This window comes from Coturnix japonica, chromosome 5, assembly GCF_001577835.2.
Source record: "Coturnix japonica isolate 7356 chromosome 5, Coturnix japonica 2.1, whole genome shotgun sequence".
NCBI classification, from domain to species: Eukaryota; Metazoa; Chordata; class Aves; order Galliformes; family Phasianidae; genus Coturnix; species Coturnix japonica.
In genome coordinates this window covers 34,474,884-34,501,234 of record NC_029520.1, presented here as the reverse complement: position 1 = coordinate 34,501,234, position 26,351 = coordinate 34,474,884, and the positions used below count along the sequence as shown (strand labels likewise).

The 26,351-nt window shown below is 43.1% G+C and overlaps 2 protein-coding genes across 5 annotated transcripts; one reads left to right on the top strand and one right to left on the bottom strand.

The window, feature by feature from the left end:
• Positions 1 to 280: 280 nt before the first annotated feature.
• Positions 281 to 4,706, bottom strand: FCF1 (FCF1 rRNA-processing protein). The gene is made up of 8 exons (XM_015865135.1): positions 4,625 to 4,706; positions 4,483 to 4,550; positions 4,302 to 4,373; positions 4,041 to 4,189; positions 3,522 to 3,594; positions 2,542 to 2,629; positions 2,052 to 2,146; positions 281 to 879 (listed from the first exon to the last, which is right to left on the bottom strand). Exons 1-8 carry the CDS (start codon positions 4,625 to 4,627, stop codon positions 831 to 833), a joined length of 597 nt encoding a protein of 198 aa, XP_015720621.1. The 5' UTR covers positions 4,628 to 4,706; the 3' UTR covers positions 281 to 830.
• On the top strand, positions 4,656 to 26,076 carry AREL1 (apoptosis resistant E3 ubiquitin protein ligase 1). Of its 4 annotated transcripts, none has more exons than XM_015865131.1 (20): positions 4,656 to 4,770; positions 7,868 to 8,127; positions 9,244 to 9,303; positions 9,946 to 10,172; positions 11,798 to 12,035; positions 12,980 to 13,149; positions 13,230 to 13,410; positions 14,120 to 14,367; positions 15,800 to 15,877; positions 16,747 to 16,888; positions 17,280 to 17,401; positions 19,104 to 19,179; positions 19,543 to 19,652; positions 20,534 to 20,713; positions 20,870 to 20,995; positions 21,179 to 21,308; positions 21,394 to 21,452; positions 21,631 to 21,720; positions 22,576 to 22,726; positions 22,931 to 26,076. In XM_015865131.1, exons 3-20 carry the CDS (start codon positions 9,288 to 9,290, stop codon positions 22,993 to 22,995), a joined length of 2,409 nt encoding a protein of 802 aa, XP_015720617.1. In that variant the 5' UTR covers positions 4,656 to 4,770; positions 7,868 to 8,127; positions 9,244 to 9,287; the 3' UTR covers positions 22,996 to 26,076. The 4 variants fall into 4 exon arrangements, with proteins under 4 accessions (XP_015720617.1, XP_015720616.1, XP_015720618.1 ...); XM_015865130.1 differs by having other exon boundaries at positions 22,576 to 22,751; XM_015865132.1 differs by lacking the exon at positions 9,244 to 9,303 and having other exon boundaries at positions 22,576 to 22,751.
• The last annotated feature ends 275 nt before the right edge of the window (positions 26,077 to 26,351 follow it).

Sequence of the window (26,351 nt, the reverse complement as noted above, 5' to 3'; positions counted from 1 at the left end):
CAGTGTCAAACTTCAGGCGAGTTGGTGGAGAAGTGTCAGTAGGGTATTATTGCAGGGATAAGACTAGTAGGTGAGCTTGCAGCAAACAAAGAGGGCAAGTCCAATGCATTCCCCAAATTTCCTGCAACATCAGTAAAGGCAGGTGCTCGCATAGTGGTTATTAACATGTTGGGGCATTTCCCCCAATATAGAGATATTAAGGATTCACTAAGCACCTACAAAAGCAAGGGAAAATCTGCTTAACGTACAAGGAGTTTAGAGAACATGAGCAGGACACAACTTGATTTCATTTGCTGTATTGAGATACAGTTGAATAAAAGCCAACCAACTCTCAATTAAAGTCTACCAGACCATGGCTCCATAGAAGGATACCTACTGATGCAGTCTTGATTGCTTTCCCCCAGCATTCAGATTCCAATTTCCTTCTGGGGAAGATGAGGAGGAGTTCACCAAAGGAATACTCATCCTGCTGCAGATGCAGGGATAAGAACCTTCCAATACATCTGTGGTTCCACCCTCAGTCATAGTTGGACTATCACCAGTAGTTAATTCAGAATGGTTAAACCTGTCACTGTGTGAGAACAAAGAGGGAGATTGGCACATTCTCGATCATAGAGCTCTCTTGTTCTGATATCCTTCTCCAAGCTATGGATTATCAGGTGCAGTAAGAAAAAGGATGAATAAAAACAGACTCTTCCACAAAGTTGGTTTTTTTTTTCCTAGAAGATCAAGATCAGTCTGATATCCTGCAGACAGGGTTCCAGCAAGGAGGAAAGCTGGAGGGCTGGAAACAAAAAGGAGCCCTGGCATTCATGGCTTGGGTGGACGGGTTAGAACCGAGGAGCTCCATAATCATCTGGCATCCTCTCAATATTGTATCTGCAAAAGAGAGGGAAAACCTATTAAGACAACATATTCTATGTTGCTCCCCTCTTAGTGCAGCAACAAGCTTACAGGAAGACTGAACATAGAACACCTTTGCTGCATTTCTATCTGCAGCTCAGAACATCAAGGAGAAAAATAATACCTCTAAGAAAACTAAAAAGACTTCATAAAGTTCCCTCTGTCCTTCACCTCAAACCCTGCTCAGTTCAAGCATTAAGAAATCATCAACCCCAAAGAAAAAAAAAATGTTTTTGTAAGAACTGACCTAGGATTTAGAGGCAGAACCACTCTGGAGAATAAAATCCTGTCCATTCAACTTGTGACACATAGACAAAATGAGTAAGATGTTTTGAGGGAAAATATTCTATGCCACCTTCAACTTACAGATCAATTAAAACCATGTATTTATAGCAATTAGCTTCCTCATTTTGGACATGCTTCTGTCTGCTTTTTAGCAGACTCAGTTTCCACTGGTAGCAGACCTGCCTCCCAGCATCCCTCCCATCCCATCTGAAGACTCTGACCCTTTTCTCTCCACATTCTTCTTTCTTTCCCTACCATGCTACCAAACATATCTACCACACTTTGAAAGGATTTGATATAGTTTCTATCCAAGATAGAAGTTCTGAGTTGTACATGATGCAGAATGAATATAAAACACTAGATATGACAAATGAATGCTTTAGAAGTAATGGGAAACAAATTCCAGCAAATGTTACGATGTATCAATGGTCCCACTGTATAGATCCATTGCTTTGAAACTGCTGCACCAGCCTCCTTCCAGGTTGCTTCAGCTTTTAGCTAAGAAGCAAATTCAGTTTCTTAGCTGAGGATATACAAAATTTCCAAATATAAAATGGAACTTTTCCTCAAGAATCTGTAGAATACATCTGCCTGATAGTCCTCCTCCTGCTATGCAAGATGCATCTACAGAAACACTGTCCTCAAGGAAAGAAATTTTCAAGGTGGTGAATACATGGACTGCAATAAAAGCAGGTCTGCAACATGTCTATCCCAGCAGCAGCTACACTTTCACTTTTGTGTGAGCACAAGACCCTTTACTACAACCTACACTATGGACAATGCAGGAGAGAAGTACACTGAAAGAGTCCAAATCAGACAATGATTCTGCCTGGCAGCATTTCTTTCTGTCAGAAGTCCCTTACCTGTGTCTGGAAATATACATTATGGGCACTCCTGGAATTTTTCGTATTCTCCGCTTGAGCTCTTTATCCACTGTGGCTACAATGTAACATTTGTGCTGGAAAAAAGAGGCAAGCCTGAGTCAACACTGGTGCAAAAGCCTCAATTCAATTAGCTTGTTTAACAGGAGAGGGCTTCCTGTCAATAGTGAGGCATTTCTAGGACTCGTACAGAATTCCATAACAGAATAGTAATGTCATTCTGCTCATCAAAACGGACTCCAAGAAACATGCAAACTCTGTCCAGTTTTTACAGATGACAGATTTCCCATTCTAGATGCTCTGTTACACAAGAACACTTGAGGAAGACTGTATCCTCCCTTCTAAAGAAGCTTGTGCTAAGTATTCAAAATGTCTCTTTATGAGATTATACAGTTACTTTGCTGGAAATTTAAAGTCACCAGTAACTAAGGTTCAACATTTTTTAGTGTGTTAGCATAGTATGGGTAAATACCTGAGTGACTCTCTGTACCAAACAGTCATCTGCATAGGTTCCTTTGTGCATACACGGCAAACGCTCAAACCGAGGGTCCTTGGCAATTCTGTGGGGATATGTATGTGCATTGTCACAGTGATCAGACCAGAAATCTGTGATAATATAGTATGGAGGAATAGAGACACTCTTTTCTATGACATGCAGCATATTATCCTCTAAACAAGGGCTGAAGCCATGGAGGAAGTGGTTCCAGTAAATTGAACCGATGAGCAAGCAAATAATGCGATCTGCCTGATTAAGTATTTCTTAGTTCTTTTAAATCAGTTTCTAAACTCTCTGTAACATTACATTCTTGCCTAAAAGAGAAAATTCATTTGAAACAATTCATCAAGCACTAGGAAAAACTCTAGATCTTGCTGTTGATCTTTTGTGCCTTGTGTATTTTTATAAAGGAACACTTCCTCTCTGAAGGGGAACCTCAAAGATGTTTAGGGGCTGCACTCAGATATTTTACAACTTAGCAGCAAGATAAACAGTAAAGAACAATACATCTGAACAGTAAACCTTGAGAGCACAAACCATCCTGGACTTGTTTTATAGAGTTCACACAACAACACAGTTCTGTATTACCAGTAAATGCTACCTAATGTAACAGGAAAAACATGAAGCATAAGCAAAAGGTTCCAAAAGACCTGAGCCATTTCTTCCTTTATTTTTACAGATTTTTTACGCTTAAATATTTAGAGAAAAAGAAGAAAATATTATTTAGAAGGTCTCAGGGAAAAAAAGATTTCTAGCTTGATATTGTTTCTAGCATATAGGTTTCCAAAGTGCTCTAAAACTGAACTCAAAGAACCAAACCCAGAAAGCCAGAAAAATAAAACCAAGTTCAAGATCTAAAATCCACCTGTACAAGAGAACCATCACAACAAATTTATTTCATTTCTTTATATTAAAATACAAAGTTCTAGAAACAGAAAGGAATACTGCGTACATACCTTAATGCCACACGATACCTCTGTCCTAGCTTCTCAATTTCAGCCATTACACAATCTGTGATACATGGAATACCTACATACAAAAATGACAGCATTAGAAGCCTGTATTAGAACAAAACTGCATTTTTTTCCAGATCTCAACAGCACAGCTCAGAAAGTGATATGTCATGAAACTCTGTAACCCACTGTTGGCAGTTCTAAACTTCTAAGAACTGCTAAAGATACGAAATGATGAAATGTAAAGCCATTGAGCAGCAGTTGGACAAATCCATGGTAATTTTAGATATTTAAAATACCAATGCTTTACTTCTGTTGAGATTAGTATTTAAAACCATTGCCTGTCTGAAGACAGAAACAGTCTCAGGGCTACCACAGGCCATCCCCAACAAGCTCTGTGATTATGGTACACATTGTATTAAATATTTCTGTTACCCTTAGTGCGGTGAGGCCAAATAGGTGATTCGTGGGCACATCATGGCATCATGTAACCCAGAAGTCACAAGCGAGGCAGACACTCACACTTGGCATAGAGGCAGTCCATCATAGACTGCACAAGGTCCAGCTTGGCCTTGATGGAGAAGTTGATGAAGTTGGTATCCACCAAGATATGGTAAGGAGGCCCCAGCTGTGTGTTGTACTGGAAGAACAAACAGGAAGGGTGCTGGGGGCTGTAGGGAAGAACACAAAGCCGTTAACTGTGATCGATATCACACCAAATCCTACAGCGAAGACGGGGTTTGTGGGCGATACCCTCCAGAAGGGCAGCACTGTGGCACTTACACCTCCCGCTCCTTGATGGCGCTCGGATCCTCCTTCTTCTTGGCGGGGGCCTTGGCCCGTTCCTTCTCGTTTCTGCAAGGAAATACACGCAGCGCTGGGGCGGAGCAGCAGCACGGCCCAGCGGGCACGGGCCAAGCTGAGGGACGCCGCCTGAGCCGGCCTAACAGCGGGCTACACTCACATGCGCTGGTCACGCAGGCTGATCATGCGCTTCATCACCGCATACTTCCGCGCCTTCTTTTGCTTTCCCTACAAGGAGACACGGGCGCTGTGAGCAAACCCCAAACCCCAACACCCCAAACCCTTCATCCCACCCGCCTCACCATGCTGCCCACCGCTACTGCCGACCCTTCCGGCGCTGTCAATGTGCGTCACAGCGCCCTGCCCCTCTGGGCGGACCGGGACTTGCGTCAATTCCGGCCGCCTGCGAGGGGGCAGCGCTATCGGCGCCCTGTCAGTGTGGAGCTCGGTAAGAACTGCGGCTTTGGGAGTGCGGTGGGACAAGGAGCGGCATAACGGAGCGTAGCGGGCGGCACCTCGGGCTTGAGGCGATGAGAGCCGAAGTTGGAGCTCTGTGGCTGCTCAGATCGCTGCTGCCAGAGCTGGGCTCGGGGCTGCCTCTCTGAGCCAGGGGCCTCTCGAGGCCCGGAGCCGCTTCTCTTCGCAGTGATGGGCATTAGGTTTGAGCGGAGGAGCAGAGGGCGCAGCTCTTAAATAAGCTCGTTGGGCTGAAGTGTGCTGGGAAACAGCGCCGTGCTGGACGTGCTGTGCTGATGGACAGCGGGGACGGTGGGACCTGTGGTTCTTTGGAGTGTGTGTGGCCCGCAGTGTTAATAAGCTGTGCTTTGTGCTGGCTGTGCGATCTGACCTGTGGCAGCCCTTCTGCACGGGGAACGAGAAGCTTCTAATGCCCTTGGGATTGGGTTCTGGTGCCCCGTGCAGGATGGCTGAGGCCTCGTGGCTCTTATATTCACTATGTGTTTTCCTGAGGTTACTGGAACCTCTTGGTATCTCCTAGATGTATCCAGCTTAGTTTGGCATGCTGGTCACCAAATCAGCTCTGTAGCCCCAATGTACCGTGTGAGAGATTTTTCCTGGCCCGGGGGAAGGTGCAGCCTATGGGAGAGCCCTACAAAGCAACACCTGCTTCATCTGGGGAGCAGCTTACTGTCCTCATGGTTGTTCACTTGCAGTCCTTGGGCAGCTGGCTGAGGTCTCCCTATAATATTTTATTTTATATTATTTTATGTTGTCAGTATTTCTTTGGGATTGCGTGTAAATGCACGTGTGATAAATGCTGGCTGTGAAGAGAGAGGTGCACATTTGTTTTGTGGAGACCTTTGTCACCGCTGTGGCTTTTGTCCTTGAGGGCTGAGTCTGCCCTGTGACTTTTGAGCTGACTCTTCAGTCTTCTGTGAGAGTATTTTAAAGCCAAGATTCCATTAGCATTTATATTTGTCCTTCTGTGCATACTTTAATTAATGTGAGAAGATACTGTATCTTCTTGTTTGAAGGAGAATTATCTTGTGTGTGGTGTGTGTGGCATGAGATGCAGTGGCTGCTGCTGGTGGTGGATGTTTGCATGCATAGAAAGGGACATTCTACTCAAAGGTGTGCAGTTCCGTCATCTTAATGGTTCTGAAGCAATACCAAATTGCAGAAAGGCTTTAAAATGATTTTTAAACCCCACCTGGCCCTGTAGCTGTAGCCATGTGAATGTGGCATCGTTATTATTCTTGTTACTGGTCTTGTTTTCCTTTCTGCCTTGAGAGAGGCAATGGCACTAATGTTGTTTATCTTACGATTCCTGGCTTCTATCCTAATTGTGCAAGGAGTTCTCCTAGAGACAAACTACAGTGAAGCTTTCTAAATCCCTGTTTTCTGTGTAGGTGGCAGGAGGCTATTGCCTGCTGTGTCGTAAATCCAGATCACCGGAACCTGTCGGTCAATTCAGCATTTCTCAGCCTAGCTGTGATGGCACCTTATGTTGCTGCTTTTATGAATTAGATTCCCAGGTTGTCAGCTGGCAGTTTTTAGTACCAGTGCTCTTTTAATTTAGCTGTGTTTGCTGCAGCTTATCTTGAATACCAGCTACTCACAGCTAGGAGCTTTACCCAGGGAGCATCCTTAAAGCTGCTGCTGGTGTGTGTGCTTGAGGGAAGCCAACTGTGCCGTAGCTGTTTTGTCTCTGCTGGTCACCCAGCTTGGCGCCTTGCCTGCCACTTCACATGGAGATGATAGAATGAGAAGCGGCTGTGCTGACTGAGAGAGACGGCTTGCTGGATGCAGGGAAGCATCCTGAAATCCTGCAGTCCCAGCCAAAAGGATTTTGTTGTCTTCAGATACGCCTGTAGTTGGGATTACAGCTATTTCTCTCCTTTCTGGAGAGAGGCAGTTTGCAGTGTTTTACAGAAAGGAGTTACGGGCCTAGAATAGTATGGGTAGGTGAACCCGTGATGTCAGTCATCAAAGAAACATCAAAGAAATTACTAATCTGTGATTCTTAATGTACTAATATAAGAATTTATAAACTGGAAACATTATTTAAGAGGAGAATGAGAAATCATGCCCCCGAGGACTGCAACACTGTTCACTCAACCAGAGGAGAGAATGAAAAAGCAGTGTGGGTGGGACTCTCCCTGAGATGTGGGGGAGAAGGCAGCGAGAATCCAACTTCTGCAGCACAGTCAAAAACGTACCCATTGTTTTCCCAGTGAGTTAGAAATCTTAGAATCTGAGTGTGCAAAAGCAGTTGGGTTTTGATTATTGGGATGGAGAGAAATAAGAGAGATCTCAGGAGAAAGGTGGATGAAAGGTGGAGCAGGGAAGTAGTGACAGCCAATGGGGTGGTGTGACAAGCAAGAAGAGCACATCTCTGGCATCCCTGCCAGAGGTGGAACTCTGAAAGAACTGCTGTGGTGAGCCTGGATCCGTTTGTTTCATTCTCACTCCCTTACATAATCTGTGTTCTGAATGCGTGCATACTGACTGTGTAGGCTCTGTGGCTTGTCTTCTGGCACGTGTTCATGCTGTTAGATTTTCTTTTTCTATTACTTTATTATTTTTGTTAATTTACATTCTTTTCATTATTAAAGTCTGAATTCTGACAGTAAGGGGATTTAGGGGACAGTGCTGCTGAGACTGAAATGCCTTCTCATCATGTTTTCTGACCATTTAAAACATCAGCAGCAAAAATTAGTTTGGGATACTATAAGGCGTCCTGTGGTATGTGAAGGCTTGGAACCATAACTGGTTATCTGTGCTTTGAATAGCTCAGAGCTTCTTGGCTGCTCTGGGAAACCCATGAGCCTGGTGAAACCTATGAGACAGGTTATTTATTTGCTTTTATTTCCATTTTCAGTAGATCATATGGAATGAGAGTGTTATATGGAGAATGAGAACATGTTGAAGCCAAGCACTTCATTGACTGTGATATCTTTGTAGGATTGTTTCTGTGGATTTGACATCTAGTGATACTCTTGTAGTGCAACTCTCACCTGTCTGTACTTGCTAGACTTGTTGTCAGTGACAGAAAGATCTAACTTTACTTTTTCTTCTTTATCCAGGGAGGCTATCAAACTACAGGCTACAGGGAGCTGTGCTTCAGGTCAACCTTTTTACACAAAGAGGAAGAGGTTGCTGTGCTCAGGTCCTCACCTTTCAGCTGTTCTTCTTGTGATGCAAGTTCCAGGAGTTCCATTTTCTGTGGCAGTCTTTTCTATGGCCTCGTTGTGCTGACATTTGCCCCACTTGGGCATAAGGAGGAAGGATGCTGAAGAATGGGTTCCACCCTTTTGGTTTTTAGAACATGGGCAGTTGCATAAAGGTAAGTGATTGTTCTTTAGGGGGGGATGGAGGGGGATGTGGGGGACCAGCAAAGGGCATTTGCTGGGCTGGAAAATGATGGCTGTTGTTGTGGCCCGGGGGGATACACGCCTCATTTAAGCCTTCTGCATGCTGGTGTCCATTGCTACTGCTGTTGAGATGACTGCTGAATAACTCCCCCTTTGTCTATATATTTCTTTAAAGACAGTTTGAATGCACAATGTAGCTTCTCACTAACAGAATGGTGACTTGGTGAGCTATATTGGATGCATTAGTGTATGCCAAGTTGTCTGATTGTTGCACACATTCGCTGCTGCTGCTGCTGCTTGTTCCATCTGTCAGCTGTGTCTTATCAACCATGAACATGTTGTTCAGGGTGTAGTCTTTTTACTACATGTTTGTTTAGCACCCTCCTCAGTGAGAATTTAATTTTAGATTGGTGTCTCTATAATTTACTGTTATCTTAATAGCCTGCAAAAATCAAGATTTTAGCTTGCAAGTTGATCAGCAAGAGTTTCTGCTTTTCAGAAGCGAGTGCACAGAGGTGGACAGCTTTTTCTGCATTCTACAGTAGAGGCACAAGGCAGGAAAAAAATATTAAAAAATGAATTCGTTCTTGCCCTTGGAGGATCTTATTTGTTCTGAACCAATCAGAATGGTCTTGTCCACATCCTTTTTATTCCATAGACTTTCTTATAAAGTTCCTGGTTGAGGGTCAGTTTCTATCTGTTTTGGTGTTGGCTCTATTATACACTTCCATGGCAGTCTAGACATTAACTTTGTGACTTGATTCCTGTAGCTTTGAGATTTCCAATGAGTGGCTTTCAGATATTTTTGTTGAAGTCCTGCAAAATTAGCTCATCCTTCAGCACCCAAAACCCACCGTTTGTTTTTTGAGGATAGGTCACTGGATCAGAACAGGAATCTGTGATGGTGCAAGAACTGGTCCTTTTAGCGCACTGATTGTATATTTCAGTATCATGGAATAATGCCTTAAAGATGTCCTTGGAGAGGGAGATAGATGATAGGTATTTGTTTGAGGAATCATAGACTAAATTTAGGCCAGTGTATGTGAGGAAGAGCTGTTGGTCTGGACTTGGCCTATTTTGTGTTCTAGATGCAGCTGTGATCCTCGGCTTTGTGTCTCACCGAAGGGACCTGATGTTTTACATTATTGGTAAGTGAAGGAAAGGTTGCCAATGTGTTTGTTGACCTCTCCATAGGCATTAGAGAGATTTACCAGAAGCCTTTGATTTCACGTTAGAGTCTACCTAACAAACATGAAGTTATTGTCACCCTGCACTGTGTACTCCATTTGGCAGACTTGCCCCTTTACCATTCTTCTTGTTTCCAGAGTTCTTCCATTGACCTCACTCCTAAGCCATCCCCTTACTTTTTCTCTTTAGAACTAGGGTAGGGTTGTTGCCTCCATGATGCTTCTTAATCCAGGCTTAATGTGATGTGCAGGGTTTGTGTGGCTATCTGACTGTTTCCCTTAAAGAAATCTCTGTAGTTCTAATTTGCAACTCAGAGGGAATTTTGTGTTTTTGCTGGCCATGCCTGAGACTCTGTACCACCTTTGCCTATTTCTCCTCCACTTGCAATCATTTGCAGTGTTTTAAGGGATGTATTGTTTTCTAACCTAACTTCTAGCATAACACAGTCCATAAATGTTTGCACAGTAGCTTTTGCCTTAAACGTCTAATTTGCAGTTGAGTAGAATATCATCAATAAAAGGCATCTTGGGATAATGAAGATGTGACATTCGTGCTTGATTCTTCGTGCTACTGTGACTACCATCTGTTTTCTCCTTGTGCAGGTGGGATCACAGTGTCTGTGGTAGCCTTCTTCTTCACCATTAAGTTCCTCTTTGAGCTTGCCGCACGTATAGTCAGCTTCCTTCAGCATGAGGACCGGGAGCGCCGAGGGGAGCGAACTATTTATGACTACGTGCGAGGCAACTACCTGGATCCCCGGTCCTGCAAAATCTCCTGGGATTGGAAGGACCCCCATGAGGTGGGCCATAGCATGGCCTTCCGAGTGCATGTAAGGGAATATTTCTGTTTCCAAGTATCTTTGGGGCAGGGACATAGGTCTGAATTAGAGTTTCCTAATTAGGAGTAGGAAAGCTATCTGTTCTTGTGTTCTGCTCTATTAATGTGTTACAGAGCTCTTTAAGTGCATATCCAAGGTTTGCTCTCCAATAAAATCTGATCACAGTCTCTAGGTTCCTTGGAATAATCAGAGGAAACCAGGCTTGCCCTACTATTGCATCCTTTGCTGGGAAGCGAGTGGGCTGAGCCTTGCCTTCAGCCAACTTGGTCATATATTTTGGATATATGCAGCTGAATGCATATTATGCAGATTATGCAGCTGAAGCCAGGAACATGGCACTGAGCATTTTGGCAATCCTAGAGCTGTAAGTCCTCCTGGCTGCTCCCATCTTATCAGAAGTTATTCTAAAAACTCTGGGTGTTACCTTTTTGATCTGTAAAAGCTTGCCAAGGACTCTTTTTTTTTTCCCCCCCCACTCCCAAAAGGCCATGTTTAGGGGAATGGGTCAAGAATACAAATGAGATTCATGAGGGGCCTGAACACTGGGGGTCTGGAGTTAAGTGGGGATCATTAGAACAGGTTTTGTTGAGCACCTGTGCTTTCCACCCCACCGTATCCAGCCAGAAGGGTAACAAAGAAGGAAGTTTCAACTATGTTATCATTTTGAGAAGATGATGGAAACCATTTTACTTGATGGTAAATGAGACAGGGTTCTAATTCTAGAACAGAGAATTAAAAAGAGCTAAAAGGAACTTGTTCTGTTCCTGCTATTTAAATTTACTCCCTTCACCTCACTGACTCATTCATGGCAGCTCCGGCAATCTGCTTGTGCGTGCCATACTTGTCTCACTTTTGCTTAGTCCTTTATTCATCAACAGGATCTGTTGCATGTGCTGGTTTCTCTCCCTGTCAGCCCATAAACATAGTACTTCAGGCCCTGCACTGTGTAGAAGCAGGGAATAATAGTAACTTTTTGCTGACTGGAGACTGACTGCTGACTGCAGGCAGGATCTACTCTGCAGGCTCTTAGGATTTTGAGGTGTAATTCTTTCCACGCAAGGAAGTACTGGCTGAGGTGTATTACCTTCTAAAATTGGACAACTGCTGTGATGGAGCTGGCTGTGTCTAACAGTGTTTTTGTGCTGATGCTTCTTATCAGCATGGATTCTGTCAGCTCCTTCGATCAGCATCTTTTGCATGGTTTTCTATGTGAACTTGAGGAGAGCTTAGCTGAGCACAAATGGACAAGATCTGCTTGTTTCTCTGAAAGAGCATAGCTTTGCCTTTTTTCTTTGGGTTGTGAATTCTCTTGGTTTCCATTCTGATACACACTAACATAGCAGAGAAGAAATGCCTAGAAGCATGTTCTTTTTTGGGTCACTCATGTGAACCCCAGCTGAAAAGAAAATGAGGTTTTTCATTCCTACTTGTGCCCTGTTTGTTTGGGAGAACACAGCCTGTGTGTCAGAGCTGTCTGCCCATTTTTATTTATTTTTTTCCTCCAATGCTGAGCTGGGGTTCTTGTGCTTGTTTCCCCTGGGTTGCAAAGCAACTTGCTTTCTGTCTCTGTGCACTGCATATTTTTGCTGACCTGAATTTCTCCATTTCCCATGCAGTTATTCTATAAGAATGGGCAGCCCTTCCCTGCTCACCGGCCTCTGGGGCTGCGAGTTCACATCTGCCATGTGGAGCTAGCAATTGATATTCCTGTAACCCAGGAAGTTCTTCAGGAGCCTAATTCCAATGTGGTGAAAGTGGCCTTCACTGTGCGCAGGGCTGGGAGATATGAGATCTCTATAAAACTCGGTGGCTTGAATGTGGCCTACAGCCCCTACTACAAGGTGTTTCAGCCAGGTAAGGTCTAGGTAGCCTTGTGATGATTCAAAAAGTAGTGGAATTACTGAAAGAAATTAGGTGTATATATTTCCAAATAAAATAGGTAGGTGGCTGGGAAAGGGTTACCTTTCATGATTTTCCTCTTGCCATGTCTAAATCACAGCAACACGCCTGTGATTATGACATACTTTCTGCTACTAGAACATGGCAAAATAGAAACTACCTTGCAGAATAAATCATTAGTTCTTAAGCTCTGTAGCCATTTGTGGCATACTCTCAGTTCTGTAATAGTTTCTGACCCACCTAGCAGCTAGAGAATGTTTTTTGCAAAGGTATCCTGTACTGGAAATGCTGCAGAAAATGCTGCCTTGATTTGATTCCTTTCCTTTTTTGAGTTTCCCACTCTGTTTCTCTGAGCTGCTTCTTTTTTATCCTTTTAGTTTTTTTTTTTCTTCTACCTTTGCTTGTTGAACCCCATCAGAATCTTTTATATTTCATTCGCATTTTCACTGAAAGTACCTCTGTTAAGTTGCATGTAAATAGATAGAAAGCTTGTGAAGATAACTCCTTAGAAAGATGGAGCTCAGATTTAATTCAGACAACCTTCAGGATTAATTTTGTTTGATAAACTGAGTTTGCAGGTTTCCTTGGATGCCAGCTGACGTGTGCTTTGTAACTGCAGTGTGGTCAGGCTTCTGAGCTGAAGGTCAGAATAAAGAAAAGGGCGTGCTTTGGAGGGCTGGTGACTGATTGGATTTGCTTTATTGGTATTGAAATTCTGATCCAAGGCAACCCCACTGCCTCGTGCTATGCATTTCAGAGCTCAGATTCTTTGTTTTTTGAATCTAAGGACATACAGTCTTTCAAGAGTTTTATCAGTTTTCAAGTGGATTGTACCCCCGTTGCTTTTCCTTTGTAGCAGCACCTGGGATTCTGACTCTAAACTGTTATTTCTACCACAGGAATGGTGGTTCCCTCCAAAACCAAAATTGTTTGCCATTTCTCCACTCTGGTGCTGACCTGTGGGCAGCAGCACACCCTGCAGATAGTTCCCAGAGATGAGTATGACAATCCTACCAGCAATTCTGTGTCCCTGATTGATGAGCACAATTACAGCCTATCCATCCATGAGGTGAGTGCAGTTTCATCCCTTGGCAATTTATTTTGTGTTAGCAAGAGAGAATTGTCCTCTATTGTGTGTTTTCTGTTTAGCTGGGTCCTCAAGAAGAAGAGAACTCTGACGTTGTGTTTGAGAAATCCGTGGTATCCAACCGGCAGACTTGCCAAGTGTTCTTTCGTTTCACCTTGCACTGTAGAGGGTGTTTCCATGCCTGCATCTCCTACCAGAACCAGCCCATAAGTAATGGTGATTTTGACATCATTGTTCTAAGTGGTGAGTCAAGAGCTGCTCAGTGTTTATTCTCTGGGTGCCCTGTTGCAGAATGCTGTGTGCAGTCTTGTAGCAGAGCTAAACATAGTGTTTCTACAGGCAAGCCGTGCTTAATTGCTCAAGGAATACCTGTTCTCTTAAAAATGCTAAGCTAAATGAATTTGTTGCTGACAAGGGAGATCTTGGAAGACTGATGTTCTCTGTACCTTCAGCAGATAAAACCACGTGTGTCCTCTTGTGTGTCTCAGGGGATTTACCTCTGAAATTAGGCAACTTTTATTGCTTCCTAGTCTTTTGCATCTGAGCCATACAGTAAGTGAGCTAGCTGTGTATTGTATACTGAGCTGTAGCGATGAAGATCACTGTGTGAAACTTATGTGCTTTTGTTGTTGCTTAAAGTATTTGGCTATTTTCTTGAAGAAACAACCAACCAAAAAAAAAGAAGAACCCCCCCCAAACTAGGCACAGTCTGAAGCCAGGGCAGGCAAGATGCTGCCTTGAAATTTTTACATCCTATTCCTGCTTTCACTTTAGCAATTTTATGTCACTGGGTTTTTCCTTGGATGTTAGCACCTTCTGGTTTGTTGTTTTTTTTTTTTTCCTTTTAATCAGACTACTTTAACGCTGACTTATTTGTCATGTTGTATAGATTCTCTACTTTTTGGTTCTGGTCTGCACTAAGATTTACATAACCCTTATTCACTTCCTTTAGAGAATGAGAAGAACATCGTAGAACGCAATGTCTCCACCTCGGGTGTCAGTATTTACTTTGAAGCTTACCTTTACGAAGCTTCTAGTTACACCAACACCCAGTGGCACCTTCCACCAACACACCTGAGCTCCTCCCAGCGCCGTCCTTCTACTGCCACTGAGGATGAAGATGAAGATTCTCCTTCTGACAGTCAAACTCCTGAGAAAGTGAAGAAACCTAAAAAAGTGTATTGCTATGTGTCTCCTAAGGTAAAGACTACAAAGTTACTGTTCTTAATAACATGTTTAAAGTACACAACAATAAAAATGATTCCCTATACCCTACACTTTAATTTCAGATTTAGATGTCTTAAATCTGGCTTAAGTTTTGCCTATGGATAGACAGCAAATGTAAAGCTCGTGACTGAGAACTTCTTGAAGTTTTAGGATTCTGTTTTTCTAGGTCTCATAGAAGCCTCATGGGAATTTTGTCACCAATTATTCAGTAGACTTTGGCTTTTCCTTTGCTGTGGTCAGGTCAGATTTGCAGTTCTATTTATCAATTTCTAACACCTCTGGACCTGAACTAAAACACTTATTAGGTTTTATGGCTTTGTCTGTCATTTTGGGTTGTCAGCAGGGATAGGGAGGTGATCGTCCCTCTCTACTCTGCTCTTGTGAGGCCCCATCTGGAGTACTGTGTCCAGGTGTGGAGCCCTAGAGATTTCTAGATCTCTACAGCATGCACCATGAAGAACTGACTTTGGGAATGAGATGCTGGGCCCTTAGGAACTTTGAATCCTTTTATTCTTGGAGAGTCATGCTGGAATTCTGTAGAATTTCTGTTGTTTTATTTGCTAAAGGAGATTCCCAGAGGTGGGTACCAATGCAGGTTCCATTCAGATGCCAAAGTCAGTAATGCATTTTCTGATGCTTGTGTAACTGTATCCCTGGATCTCTCTATATATGCCTAGAGCATCTGTCTCATACAGATAACTGTTACTGTGCTGTTATTTAAGATGTTCCTATTCATATTTGTTCAGTTGCTGTTGTATAATTGCTCAGTGGAGAAATGCCACTCATTTTTTCTCTAGCTACTGGAGCTACAATAGGCTTGTGCAAAGAATGATTTAGTTTTTCTTCAAACAATGCTAAAATTTCATCTTAGCTTACCCTTCAGAAGATGACAGTTCCACAGTTAGCAGTTATTTATTTTCTAGAAATGAACTGGAAAGAAGTTTCTCTAAATTTCCTGCTTTTAGCAATTACAAGTGCTGTTCCAAAACAGTTTGAAACGGTTGTGAAAATTAAGGGAATAGTAGCTGGAGTTCTGGTAGGCAGGATGTGACTTCTTTTCCTGAACATATTTTGTCCTTGTGTTACAATGTTGTCCTGAGCTCAGCCTCTGGAGGGTACTTAAATTAAGATTAGACTAGTGATATTCTACTGAACACAATGTTTTATTGCTGTATACTTTGTATCCCACATGCATTGTAAGTGTTCATGGTCAAGTCTTGCTAACAAGTTAAGCGTCTGTAAACTGTTGCCAGTTTTAAAGGCTTTTAAACATTGTATCAGGGAAAACGTTGTCAGTCTCTGCAGAAGCCTCTCCCTGGGTTGGTTCTGTCTCTCAAGTGGTTTAGGGAAGACCTCTTAATGGATGAGTAACCTTTAACATTTTATTTTCCTTGTGGTTGCTCAGCAATTCTCTGTGAAAGAATTCTACCTGAAGATCATTCCATGGCGCCTCTTCACCTTTCGAGTATGTCCTGGTACAAAGGTGAGTCTCTCCTTGTGAGATGTCCTTGTGAGTGAGAATCTGTTTTTCTCCCTTTTGGAGAGATGGGTTTTCACCCACAGAGCGAAACTTTGCCGTGTAAAATTCAGACTCTGGAGTGCTGTCTCACTGCCTTCATTCTGCTATTATTTGAATAGGAACTAGTTGTGTTAGTCTTTCCTACCTTTGGTCCCAGTTTGAGGCAAAAATCATGACTTCTCTTGCATTTGTATTGTTGCCCTCATAATCTTGCTAAAATGCTGTGACTGTGTCCACTGAAGCCTGTTGGCTAGGAAGCATTGAAGCAGATTCCCAGCTGTAGTCCAGATACTTGGAAGCAGTGTTCTTGTTAACTGCATCTGTATTAGTGAGCAGAGAAGATCTGAAAGTGCAGGTGGTCTTATTCTGTCTGCTGAATATGCTGTTGGAATGCCTCTCCTATGCGGACAGGCTGAGAGAGCTGGGGCTGTTCTGCCTGGAGAAGGCTCTGAGGTGTACTGATAGCAGCCTTTCAGTAGCTACAGGAAATAAGGGGACAGTCTCTTCAGCAGGGTCTGTGGTAATAGCACAAGGGAAAATGATTTTAAGCTTATAGAGGGTAGATTTAGGTTAGATATAAGGAAAAAATCTTTTGTGGTGAGAGTGGTGAGGCACAGGAACAGGTTGCCTGGTGGTGTGGTTGGTGCCCCTGCCCCTGGAGACTTTCAAGGTGAGGCTGGATAGGGCCCTGGACCTGATCTAGCTATGTGTGTCCCTGTTCATTGCAGGGGAGTTGGACTAGGTGGCCTTCAGAGGTCCCTTCCAACTCTAAGGATTCTATGATTCTTGTATCTGCATGATGCTTACCATTTCTTGCATCTTTTTGCTTCTAGTTTTCATACCTTGGTCCTGATCCTGTGCATAAACTACTGACGCTGGTGGTGGATGATGGAATCCAACCCCCTGTGGAGCTCAGCTGCAAGGAGAGAAACATCTTGGCAGCCACTTTCATTCGCTCGCTGCATAAAAACATAGGTAAAAGGGTTGGGAGGTAGGTATAGTAGTTGGGAAGTTAGCGCTTGAGTCTTCTACTTTTGCTTGGCAATGAAGAGTGTCAGCACGGAATGAACTCTGAGAATGCAGTGATTCCTGGATTCTCATACTCTGTTGCTGTTGGTGCTTTCAGTGAATATATTTAATTGTGCCAGCTGTTCCTATTCAGTTTGGCTTTCCTGCAATGCTCTTTTAAAGCACACTTGTGAGTATTTGAGTGTTAGCAAGAATAACTGCAAACTGTCTTTAGAGTTCTGTCCCAAATGTTGCTGTAACAAACTCATCCTTGGGCTGTAAAGCATACTTAGGAATGCCTCCTAACGGTTCCAAGTGTTGACAGCTCAGACCTGACCCTAACTTTCTCTGTTCTCAGGAGGCTCAGAGACCTTCCAGGACAAAGTGAACTTTTTCCAACGAGAACTGCGCCAAGTGCATATGAAGAGACCTCATTCAAAGGTCACACTGAAGGTCAGCCGTCACTCTCTGCTGGAGTCGGTGAGTGAGTGGAAGTCACCTCAGTCAAGTCCAGCACTTCTTCCATTCTTTTTCTTCATCTTGATGCCTAAAGAAATCCAAACTGCCACTTACTAGGGCTGCCACACTAAAAATGATTAGTCCTTTTGCCTGCTGGTGGATGCTAGTAGAAAGCTGGACACTGGAAAAAGAAGAAAATCTTAAGGAAGCTCCTTTGTGTTCAGATTTGGTAATGTGTTGGATGCTGTGTTCTTTCTCTGCAGCCAGTAAGATGCTCTCTGTTTACTTAGTAATGAAGATACTTCAGCTCTGATTAAGGAAAAAAAAAAAAATTAGACTAAAACAGGCCCTGAGAAATGTCTCACATAAATGCTTGTGTGGCTTGTAAGTGTAGGAATGTTGGTACTGTTGTCCCAGTTTTACACTGGGGCTTGAGGCCCAAGAGAGAGATCAGTCATCTGAACTGGATCTGGGGTCAGAACCTAAGAGTTCAAGTCTTTGTTTAGTCTTTTTTCTGTAGAGCTGTTCAGTGATTATGAGCTCTCACATGAAGTATAATTGAGCAGCACGCATGCATTGGTGAGCTTGTAGCCATCAAATATTCTGTAGAGTCCTTGATTGAAAAACTGATCTGATCTGATATATTCATATAATACTTTTCTTAACTGACATTCTAAATATCGTGTAAACAAAGCAGGCAGTCATCCTGACTTATTGTTTCCATATGTCTCATAACAGAAATGTTATGAAGATGGAAAAGAACATTTCTGGGGAAAGCAGGACTGGCTGAGATTTCTTTTGATTTATATTCATTAAATCCATGTTTTGTATTATTTTTTGCACGTACAAGCTTGCACTGTTTACAAGATTATATTTCAGTTAATAGCTTAATGCAGAATGATGTTAGTCATAGAAATACTGTTAGAAGGATTTTTTCCTGCTATTTTTGGAATTCCTGCACCATTATTTGCACTGGTGTTACAGCCTAGTAAGACAAAACAAATCCAGTGCCATAATAATCAATGTAAGTTCTAAAGTACGAGGCTGTCAGGCATGAAAAATGTGACCAGTGCTTATCCCAAAGAACTGAATAGCATGGTGCCTAACCTGGTTGAAGATGGACTAAGCCAAGGCAAAGTGTGTGATTGAGGACTGCTGTATAGTGGTTTTCCTTTAATTGAAATCTATAATTGGGACAAAAGAAGTTCTAGGCACCTGGAAGGTTGTTACTTTTTTGCATCGTGACTTATTTTAAAAGTATGAACTCAGTGAACCCTTCAAGCTATTTTCTAATGTTCTCTGAAGGATTCCTTTTCTGATTCTGCCTCGTGGGCTGAAATTGCTTTTCAGAAATTGCTCCTGCCCACAAGCATTTTAATACTTTAAACAATACTGAAGCCTTGGGAGGGATACATCTGGGTTGTGCTAAGACTATAGATTTTAAAGATTGGTTTTAAGATGAACTAGATTTGTGTGGATAGTGCTTCTCTCCTTCTCCTAATAGAAAATGAGTAGTTGACTTCAATGGCTTTCAACAACTAGGAATTAGACCTCAGGAGTTCTTAGTTCTCAGTTTTGTAATTTAAAGGACTGGACTGTGTTTCTTATGTTCTGTGTAGTTTTACTTGTCCGTCCACATGTGCAGTATTGGTTACAGGATGCTGAGCAGTAACAGCTGCCGCTATTTTAAATTTCTTTTTTTTTTTTTGTAATTTATTTGCAGTCTTTTAAAGCAACACGAAATTTTTCTGTTTCTGACTGGAGCAAGAACTTTGAAGTGGTTTTTCAAGATGAAGAAGGTGAGTTACCCTGTGACTTTGAGGAGGAAGTAGAGTTCTTAGTCTGAAATTCTGGTTTTGTTTACTCTCTGTCCCTTGTGGTTTTCTAGCTCTCTCCTTCTCATGGATGTTGGTGAATTAACCTTCTGGTACTACCTGTCCCCACTTCAGATAGAGACCTGAGGCTTAATGTAAAAATGTGTCTATCAGGACTCAGAGAACAGAACCTCCAGTATTCTGGAGTCCCTGTTTACTGCTTTTTTTTTTTTCTGCAGAGAGCTGTTCATTGAGATGAGTTCTCTCATCAGGTATTACTGAACTGTATGCATGAAGCTCCTGAACTGATGATCTGTGGGTAATGACTGAACTTGTTTTGTCTTATAGCTTTGGACTGGGGAGGTCCACGCAGAGAGTGGTTTGAGCTCATCTGTAAGGCATTATTTGATACCACCAGTCAACTCTTTACCCGCTTCAGTGATAACAACCAGGCTTTGGTGAGTCTGCAGTTTTCTGTACTGAATAGTCCAAACTCTGTGTTGGCATGCTGCTGGCTAAATAATGCTTCTTCTAAATTCAGTAAGGAGCGTGCAGCCATACCCATTCTTTAGGAGGCCTGCCCAGTCACTTTGATTGCCTTTCTCAAAGCTTTGCATAATAATGTGAACCCACTGAAATGTGAAAAGTTGGATGAAAAGCAGAGGGTAGCCACTGCCAGAGAATATAGGGACTCGAAGTGCTAAAAACATGCATACAGTTTTAAGATAGGCCAGACAGCTTAATTAACTATGAGCATAGCAAGAAAGCATTTGGACAGTCAACAGGGCCAAGTACCTGCCTCTGGGAGGGATGGAAGAAGGAATTAAGCAGTGAGTTGTGTCAACATGGAGAGATGAATCTTGGTGGAGTTGGTAAGAATGGCACATCTGGTATTATCTTAGCTGAGACTGCTTAGCTTTTAGTCAGAAAGTATTTTAGTTAGGACAAACTTAGGCAAACCTTTCAAGTCTTGACTGTTGGCAATTTTACCGCTATACCAGTCAGCAGGGAAGACTAAATTTCTGGGAAAGAATAGGTGTTGTCAGAGTGTCTAGATGTTTTATTGGGTCTGAATGTTTTGTAATCCATTTGTGCTTTCATGCAGCCTCTGACCTGTGAATGTGAAACAATTTATGTTCTTCATAGGTAGGCTCATTTCTGTTGCTTGGCTCTGAGGGTATTACCCTGAAGTTCCTTGGGCGCCTAGTGAGATGCAACTTAGTTTCATATCAACTAGCTTTACTATAGTCTTGTCTGGTACTTGAATATTTTATTTTATTTTATTTTATTTTATTTTATTTTATTTTATTTTATTTTATTTTATTTTATTTCTTTACAGGTGCATCCAAATCCAGGGCGTCCCACGTATGTACGACTTAAGCTGTATGAATTTGCAGGCCGCCTAGTAGGAAAGTGTCTTTATGAGTCATCTCTGGGAGGTGCTTACAAACAACTGGTGCGAGCTCGTTTCACCCGATCCTTCCTGGCTCAGATCATAGGACTTCGTATGCATTACAAGGTAAAGCTTCCCAGCATTGTCTGAAAACGTGATCTGGGAAACAGATGAATGTTAGCGTGGTAAAAGTGTATCCAGAATACTAACTAGCAACATATGTAACTTAGAAAAAAATCTCTCTTCTTTCTCATGTTCCTTCCTTCCTTTTCTTCTGCTCAGTATTTTGAAACGGATGATCCAGAATTCTATAAATCAAAGGTTTGTTTCATACTGAACAATGATGTGAGTGAGATGGATTTGGTCTTCGCTGAAGAGAAGTACAGTAAAACAGGACAATTGGAGAAGGTAAGAAAGGCAGTTCCTGAAGGTGGAACGGTTCAACCCATTCCACCAGTATCAGGAGAGGTTGAAAAGTTTGTGCACCCTAGAAAATGGTCCTTGTGCTGGGTATTAGCTGGGGGGGGATTTGTTCTTGTTGGGACTTGATGCTGCTGGTCACACTCATGACAAGTGTTCTTCTGTTTTCAGGTGGTTGAATTGGTGACAGGAGGGGCTCAAGTACCAGTAACAAATGAAAATAAAATATTTTATCTGAATCTACTTGCACAATACAGGCTGGCCAATCAGGTTAGAGAGGAGGTGGATCACTTTCTGAAAGGTAACACGCTGTCTACTCCCCTCTTTTCTGCCTTCATGTCCCAAGGGCTAACACCTTCTTGCTCTTCTCTCCTCTTGTCTTCCAGGTCTTAATGAGTTAGTTCCTGAGAATCTACTGGCTATTTTTGATGAAAATGAGCTTGAGGTAATGACTGCCTTCCTAAGCACATCTACCTTTACATTGCCTCTTCTCTGACAAATGGAAGGGTTTCTGATGTGAAATAATGTCAAAATATTTATTTTCTAAACATCTATAATTTGGACAGTAGCTGTCTTTTTGTTTCCTGAGCTTCTGACTTTGACTGCCATCTCTTGCCTTTCAGCTGCTTATGTGTGGTACGGGAGATATCAGTGTCTGTGACTTCAAGGCACATGCAGTGGTGGTAGGAGGATCCTGGCACTTCCGTGAGAAGGTAAGTGGTAGGGTTTCTATGTCCTGTTTGTTGTTAGCAGTTAGTCCAGCTATAGCAGAAGACAAGTTAAACTGGAAACAGCTTTGATTCTTTGGTTGGAAATTCAGCTTCCAGAAAGATGAACAGGAAGATTTGACTCAAGAATAATACTGCAAGTATTATGAAATAATGTTTAATCAAGTACAAGCAGGAAAAAATTAGCAGCAGCAGTCCTTATACAAGAAGCCAACAATGTGCTAATTAAGAGCAGTTCAGCAGGGATTTGAGAGGAAGTGGTGGGAATTGCTGCTGATGGGGATGCTTTAAGATCATGATTGAGGCCTATGTGGAGTGTCTGGAATTCAGTGCTACAGTATAAATCTTCCTAGTGGGAATGGTATGGGAATGTAAGCTGCTTCATTTAGAAAAATAATGGAAGCTTCTAAAACACTCAAGTGAAAGAGACATGGGAGTACAAGCTACTGTCTGTAAGCACTGGAATGGTTTCACTTTCCTGCAAAAGTAGTGGAGGATATGAAAGAGCAAAGGATGAGCATAGCACACAAAGCAAATGAGCTTCTGTGTTGTATGCTTAATTGATGGTCTGTACAGGTATTTCTAAAAATAAATAAAATCTGCAGGGAAAGCAGAAGTCTTTCTGCCTTAAGAGAAAGAAGTGGGAAGAAGTGTTGTGAGACATCTTTTTACTTAAAGAAACTGTAATCCTTGTCCCTGTCTCATCCTAGCCACAGCAAATTGTTACTGTTATTAGAACATTAGGTTGTGAGACAAATTGACTGATCTTCTTGTGATCTGCTTACAGGTTTATCTGATTTGTTTACCTGACCTGCCTTTACCTTTACTGTTTCCTAACAGGTCATGAGGTGGTTTTGGACTGTGGTCTCCAGTTTCACGCAGGAAGAGCTGGCTAGGCTGTTACAGTTCACAACTGGCTCATCCCAACTGCCTCCAGGAGGGTTTGCTGCACTTTGTCCATCTTTCCAGATCATTGCGGCTCCGACTCACAGTACGTTGCCGACAGCTCACACTTGGTAAATATCCTGGAGGGATAGGACTTCCCTCATTGTGCTTTGGGCGTGATGCAGGCAATTTGGCAAGCAGCATGTAGTATATAATATGTGGGACACTTGTGTTAACCCATCTAAAATCAGCTGATGGGGATGGCTCCTTTTTGATCTAATCTGAATGGGATTTTTCTTTTGTCTTACAGTTTTAACCAGCTGTGCCTCCCTACCTATGACTCCTATGAAGAAGTGCACAAAATGCTGCAGCTAGCTATCAGTGAGGGTTGTGAAGGCTTTGGCATGCTGTGATTTTTCCCCTTCCAGGAGGCCATCTGGCCACTGTTCTTCATGGCAGGAGTCAGGTTCAGTCCCTTAGCTGTTCTCCTTCCCCTCACCTGGGCAATGGGGGCAGAGCAAAGACTCTGTGTAAAGGAATTTGTCATCCAGAAGTTGTCATGTGGCCTTTCTGTATCTCAAATATGTCATCAAGAGTTCATCATTTTCCTTTCCTTAATTCTCCCTTTGGTTCAGTGTGAAACAGCAGAAGGAGTGTGGTGCATTCGTCAAGGAGACACTGTGCAGGATTACCCTGTACACCCATCCATCTGTGGGATGATATTCATGAGCAGAAGTTGCAATGAGGTGCAACCAACATGCTGAGCTGCCTCTATTGTAGCTCTCAGGGAAGAAGGGGGAAGGCCAGTGTGGAGCGCTGCTGGAAACCTGGCTCATAGCAAGCCTTAGTACTTTCCATGGCTCAGCTCCCTCACTGATGCACCCCAACAGCTCATCTAACTCAATCACTCAAGAAGGGTGCAGAGCGGTTCCTTCTTTCAGCAGAAGAGTTTCTTGTTCTCCTTCTCCATCTTGCTCTGGATGCTGTTGTCTGTCACCTGTGCCGCAGAGAAAAATGGGCAGTCTCTTCCTTACTGTAGGGAGTAGCCCGAAGGGGAGAGCAGTCTCATCAGAGCACAACTGCTGGCCCTGACAGTCATTCTGTACTACCTCCACCAGGGTCCAGCAGCAGAAGCGTCCTTCTCCAGCAGCAGCTGGTAAATGAGCCTTTGCAAATGGACTGGAAGAGGAGTTTTTCCTCCATTGAATGTCTATGATAGCGATTAATGATGTTGCACAGGAAGCTGTCCCATGCCCTTGCCTTCTTTCTCCTTTGTCAGGAGAGGGGGCACGGGCACGACTGTGATCCCTTATTGCTGAGCACCAATGCCTATCCCACTTTCACCTTCAGGGGTATATATGTTATATAAGAACAGTGACAGGTCAGTAAGCAGCTACAACATACGTTGGTCTTGTATTTGTTGTTGGGGTGATGGCTCTGGGCAGAATGCCGTACCTCCACCCCAGCATCCCCCAGGGTCTTGGCTTCTACCTCTGTCGTGCAGCAGCCTGAGGCTTCTCTTTCTTTACTGCATTTCAGGCAGGGTTTCCAGAGGATCATTGGTGCCTGGAGAGCAGCTGGCTTTTTGTCCTCTCAATCTTCCTGCCTCCCTTTCTTGAGCTCTCCTTTCCTGCTGCTCCATTCAGGGCTGCTGGCTTTCCAGCAAAAGATGTTAATTAGAACTTCATTCAAGTGATCATTCAACAGCCTGCATGATAGTATATTGCACTCATCACTGTATGACTTGTGGGGAGAGGAGTGGACAGACCAGCAAGATTGGATTATGTTAGGTTGGCAGTTTCTTCAGCCCTTCTTAAGGAAAAAGAGGGAAAAGGAGTCTGTGAATGTCTTTAGGTTCTTCAGTGAAGCAAAATTTTTGGAGATGTTTTAAGTAAGTGCTCAACAATCTCTTAGTTCAGGTCAGGAGGCGCAGACATGCTGCACTGCTGCTGCCTGCAATTTAAGCTTTCACTGGATTATGGAATGGCTGGATTTCTTCCAGAGCAAAGTCTCAAACTGGCACCCCTGAGCTAATTTTAGAACACTGTATTAAATAAAAAGTCACATCATCCTCCTTAACCCCCTTTTATCCTTGAGCTGATCCAGGCGTATTTCTGCACAGTATGGATTATTTTTTTTTTTCTCTAGATAAGTGTATGCTTTTTTAATGTACCTTAGTCGAATTGACTGGGAGTTTGAGGAGATGTTCTGCATCTAGAGGATGTTCTTACTGAGGCAGCATCTTAACTATGCTTGAGCTGTGCAGAAAGAAACAAGCCATTCTGGTGCCAAAAAACAGCAAGCTGAGCATTGAGTCTACTCAGGGGGATTTATTTGCCTTGTGAATTCATTCTGCCACAGGCGCTGAGGTGCTAGGAGATTGCCAGCTTGAGTGATTTGCCACCGTTGTGTTCTGACAGAGCACTGCAGTAGGATCTGGACTCCCTTTTTAGTGCAGGCTTCTTTTTGCAGGGTCCTGACCTTTGGACAGAGAATGCAGTACTAGTTTTGTTTATGCCATGGGTGGCTTCCATGGTCACCACAATTGTGGTTGTGTTCTTTGTGCCACCACTTCACTGCTTTCTCTAGGGACCGAGAGAAGGTGGCTGTGCTTGGCTTAGCTCCTGTTTGTTGGGAGGTGAGCCTAGTGCTCTTCCCACATTGCAGCCTTGTCTTGCAGTCTTACCTGCTGAGAATGTTTCCAGCCTTGTAGCTATGGACCAGGTCTGCCAATGACATCTTCCTCAGGAATTCTCCCTTCTACTGAGCTGCTTTACTCTGAGGACAAAATAGCTGGACACTGGGCACTCTTCCTCTGCTGGAAGGAGCTCCTAAAATCTTACTGCATTGCAGCCAGCATCCCATGCTTCTCAGAAGCTATACAGAGCCAAGGAATTTCTTCTCAACACAAGCGCAGGCAGAACTGTGATGGGTGCAGGTACTCTTAGTCAAACAAACCCATTTCCATTGTTGACACAGGCCCCTGGTTGGTTCCGTGTTCCTGGGATCCGTCACAGTGTTTCTAATCTCGTCTCTAGCTTTATACTCTTTTCCAAAGTGTTCACTTTTTATGCTGCCCTTAACACTGGCAGCAGGGATGCGCTCTGGTTACCTGTACTATGTTTCTTCTGACAGAAGCTTGATACTTTTCTTTTTATTCCTATTTATTCCCAATTTACTGGAGGCACTTGCATAGAAAGTTTTAGGACCCCGGTGCCGTGTCAGACAATTCTGTGTCTCCTGAAGCTGCTTTGAGGTGCGGAGGGTCTGGCTTCAGCCTGCAACTGCAGACTATGTTGCATGTTTTTAGAAACCAGGAGCTATGGATGATACAGATCAAATCCTAGTTCTCTCTGTTGAAGTCCTGGCAGAGCTCAGCCAAAATTTGGAAGCCTGTGGTTGTAGTAGCTGATTTTGTAAATAGTTTGTACAATAAATAAAATATTTTAAAAATGCTGCCTTCTCACTGTGTGTTCTTTCGGGGCTGGCAGAGGTAACCAAGCTGCTTATTGCTATCTCTGGGTGAAGAGCCACTTGGGGTCTCCCAGCGTCTCACTGAGGCTGAGTGTGGGGGGAAAAGACAATCTCTACCTGTGGCTTGCAGGTGTCTGACTGAACCCAGGAGCTGTGAGATCCTAGGAGACAGTGCTCTGCTTCAGGGCTTGCAACCCACTGTGGGACTCCCAGAAAATGGACAGAAGTAGCTGGTAAACCCAGAATGTATTGTAAGG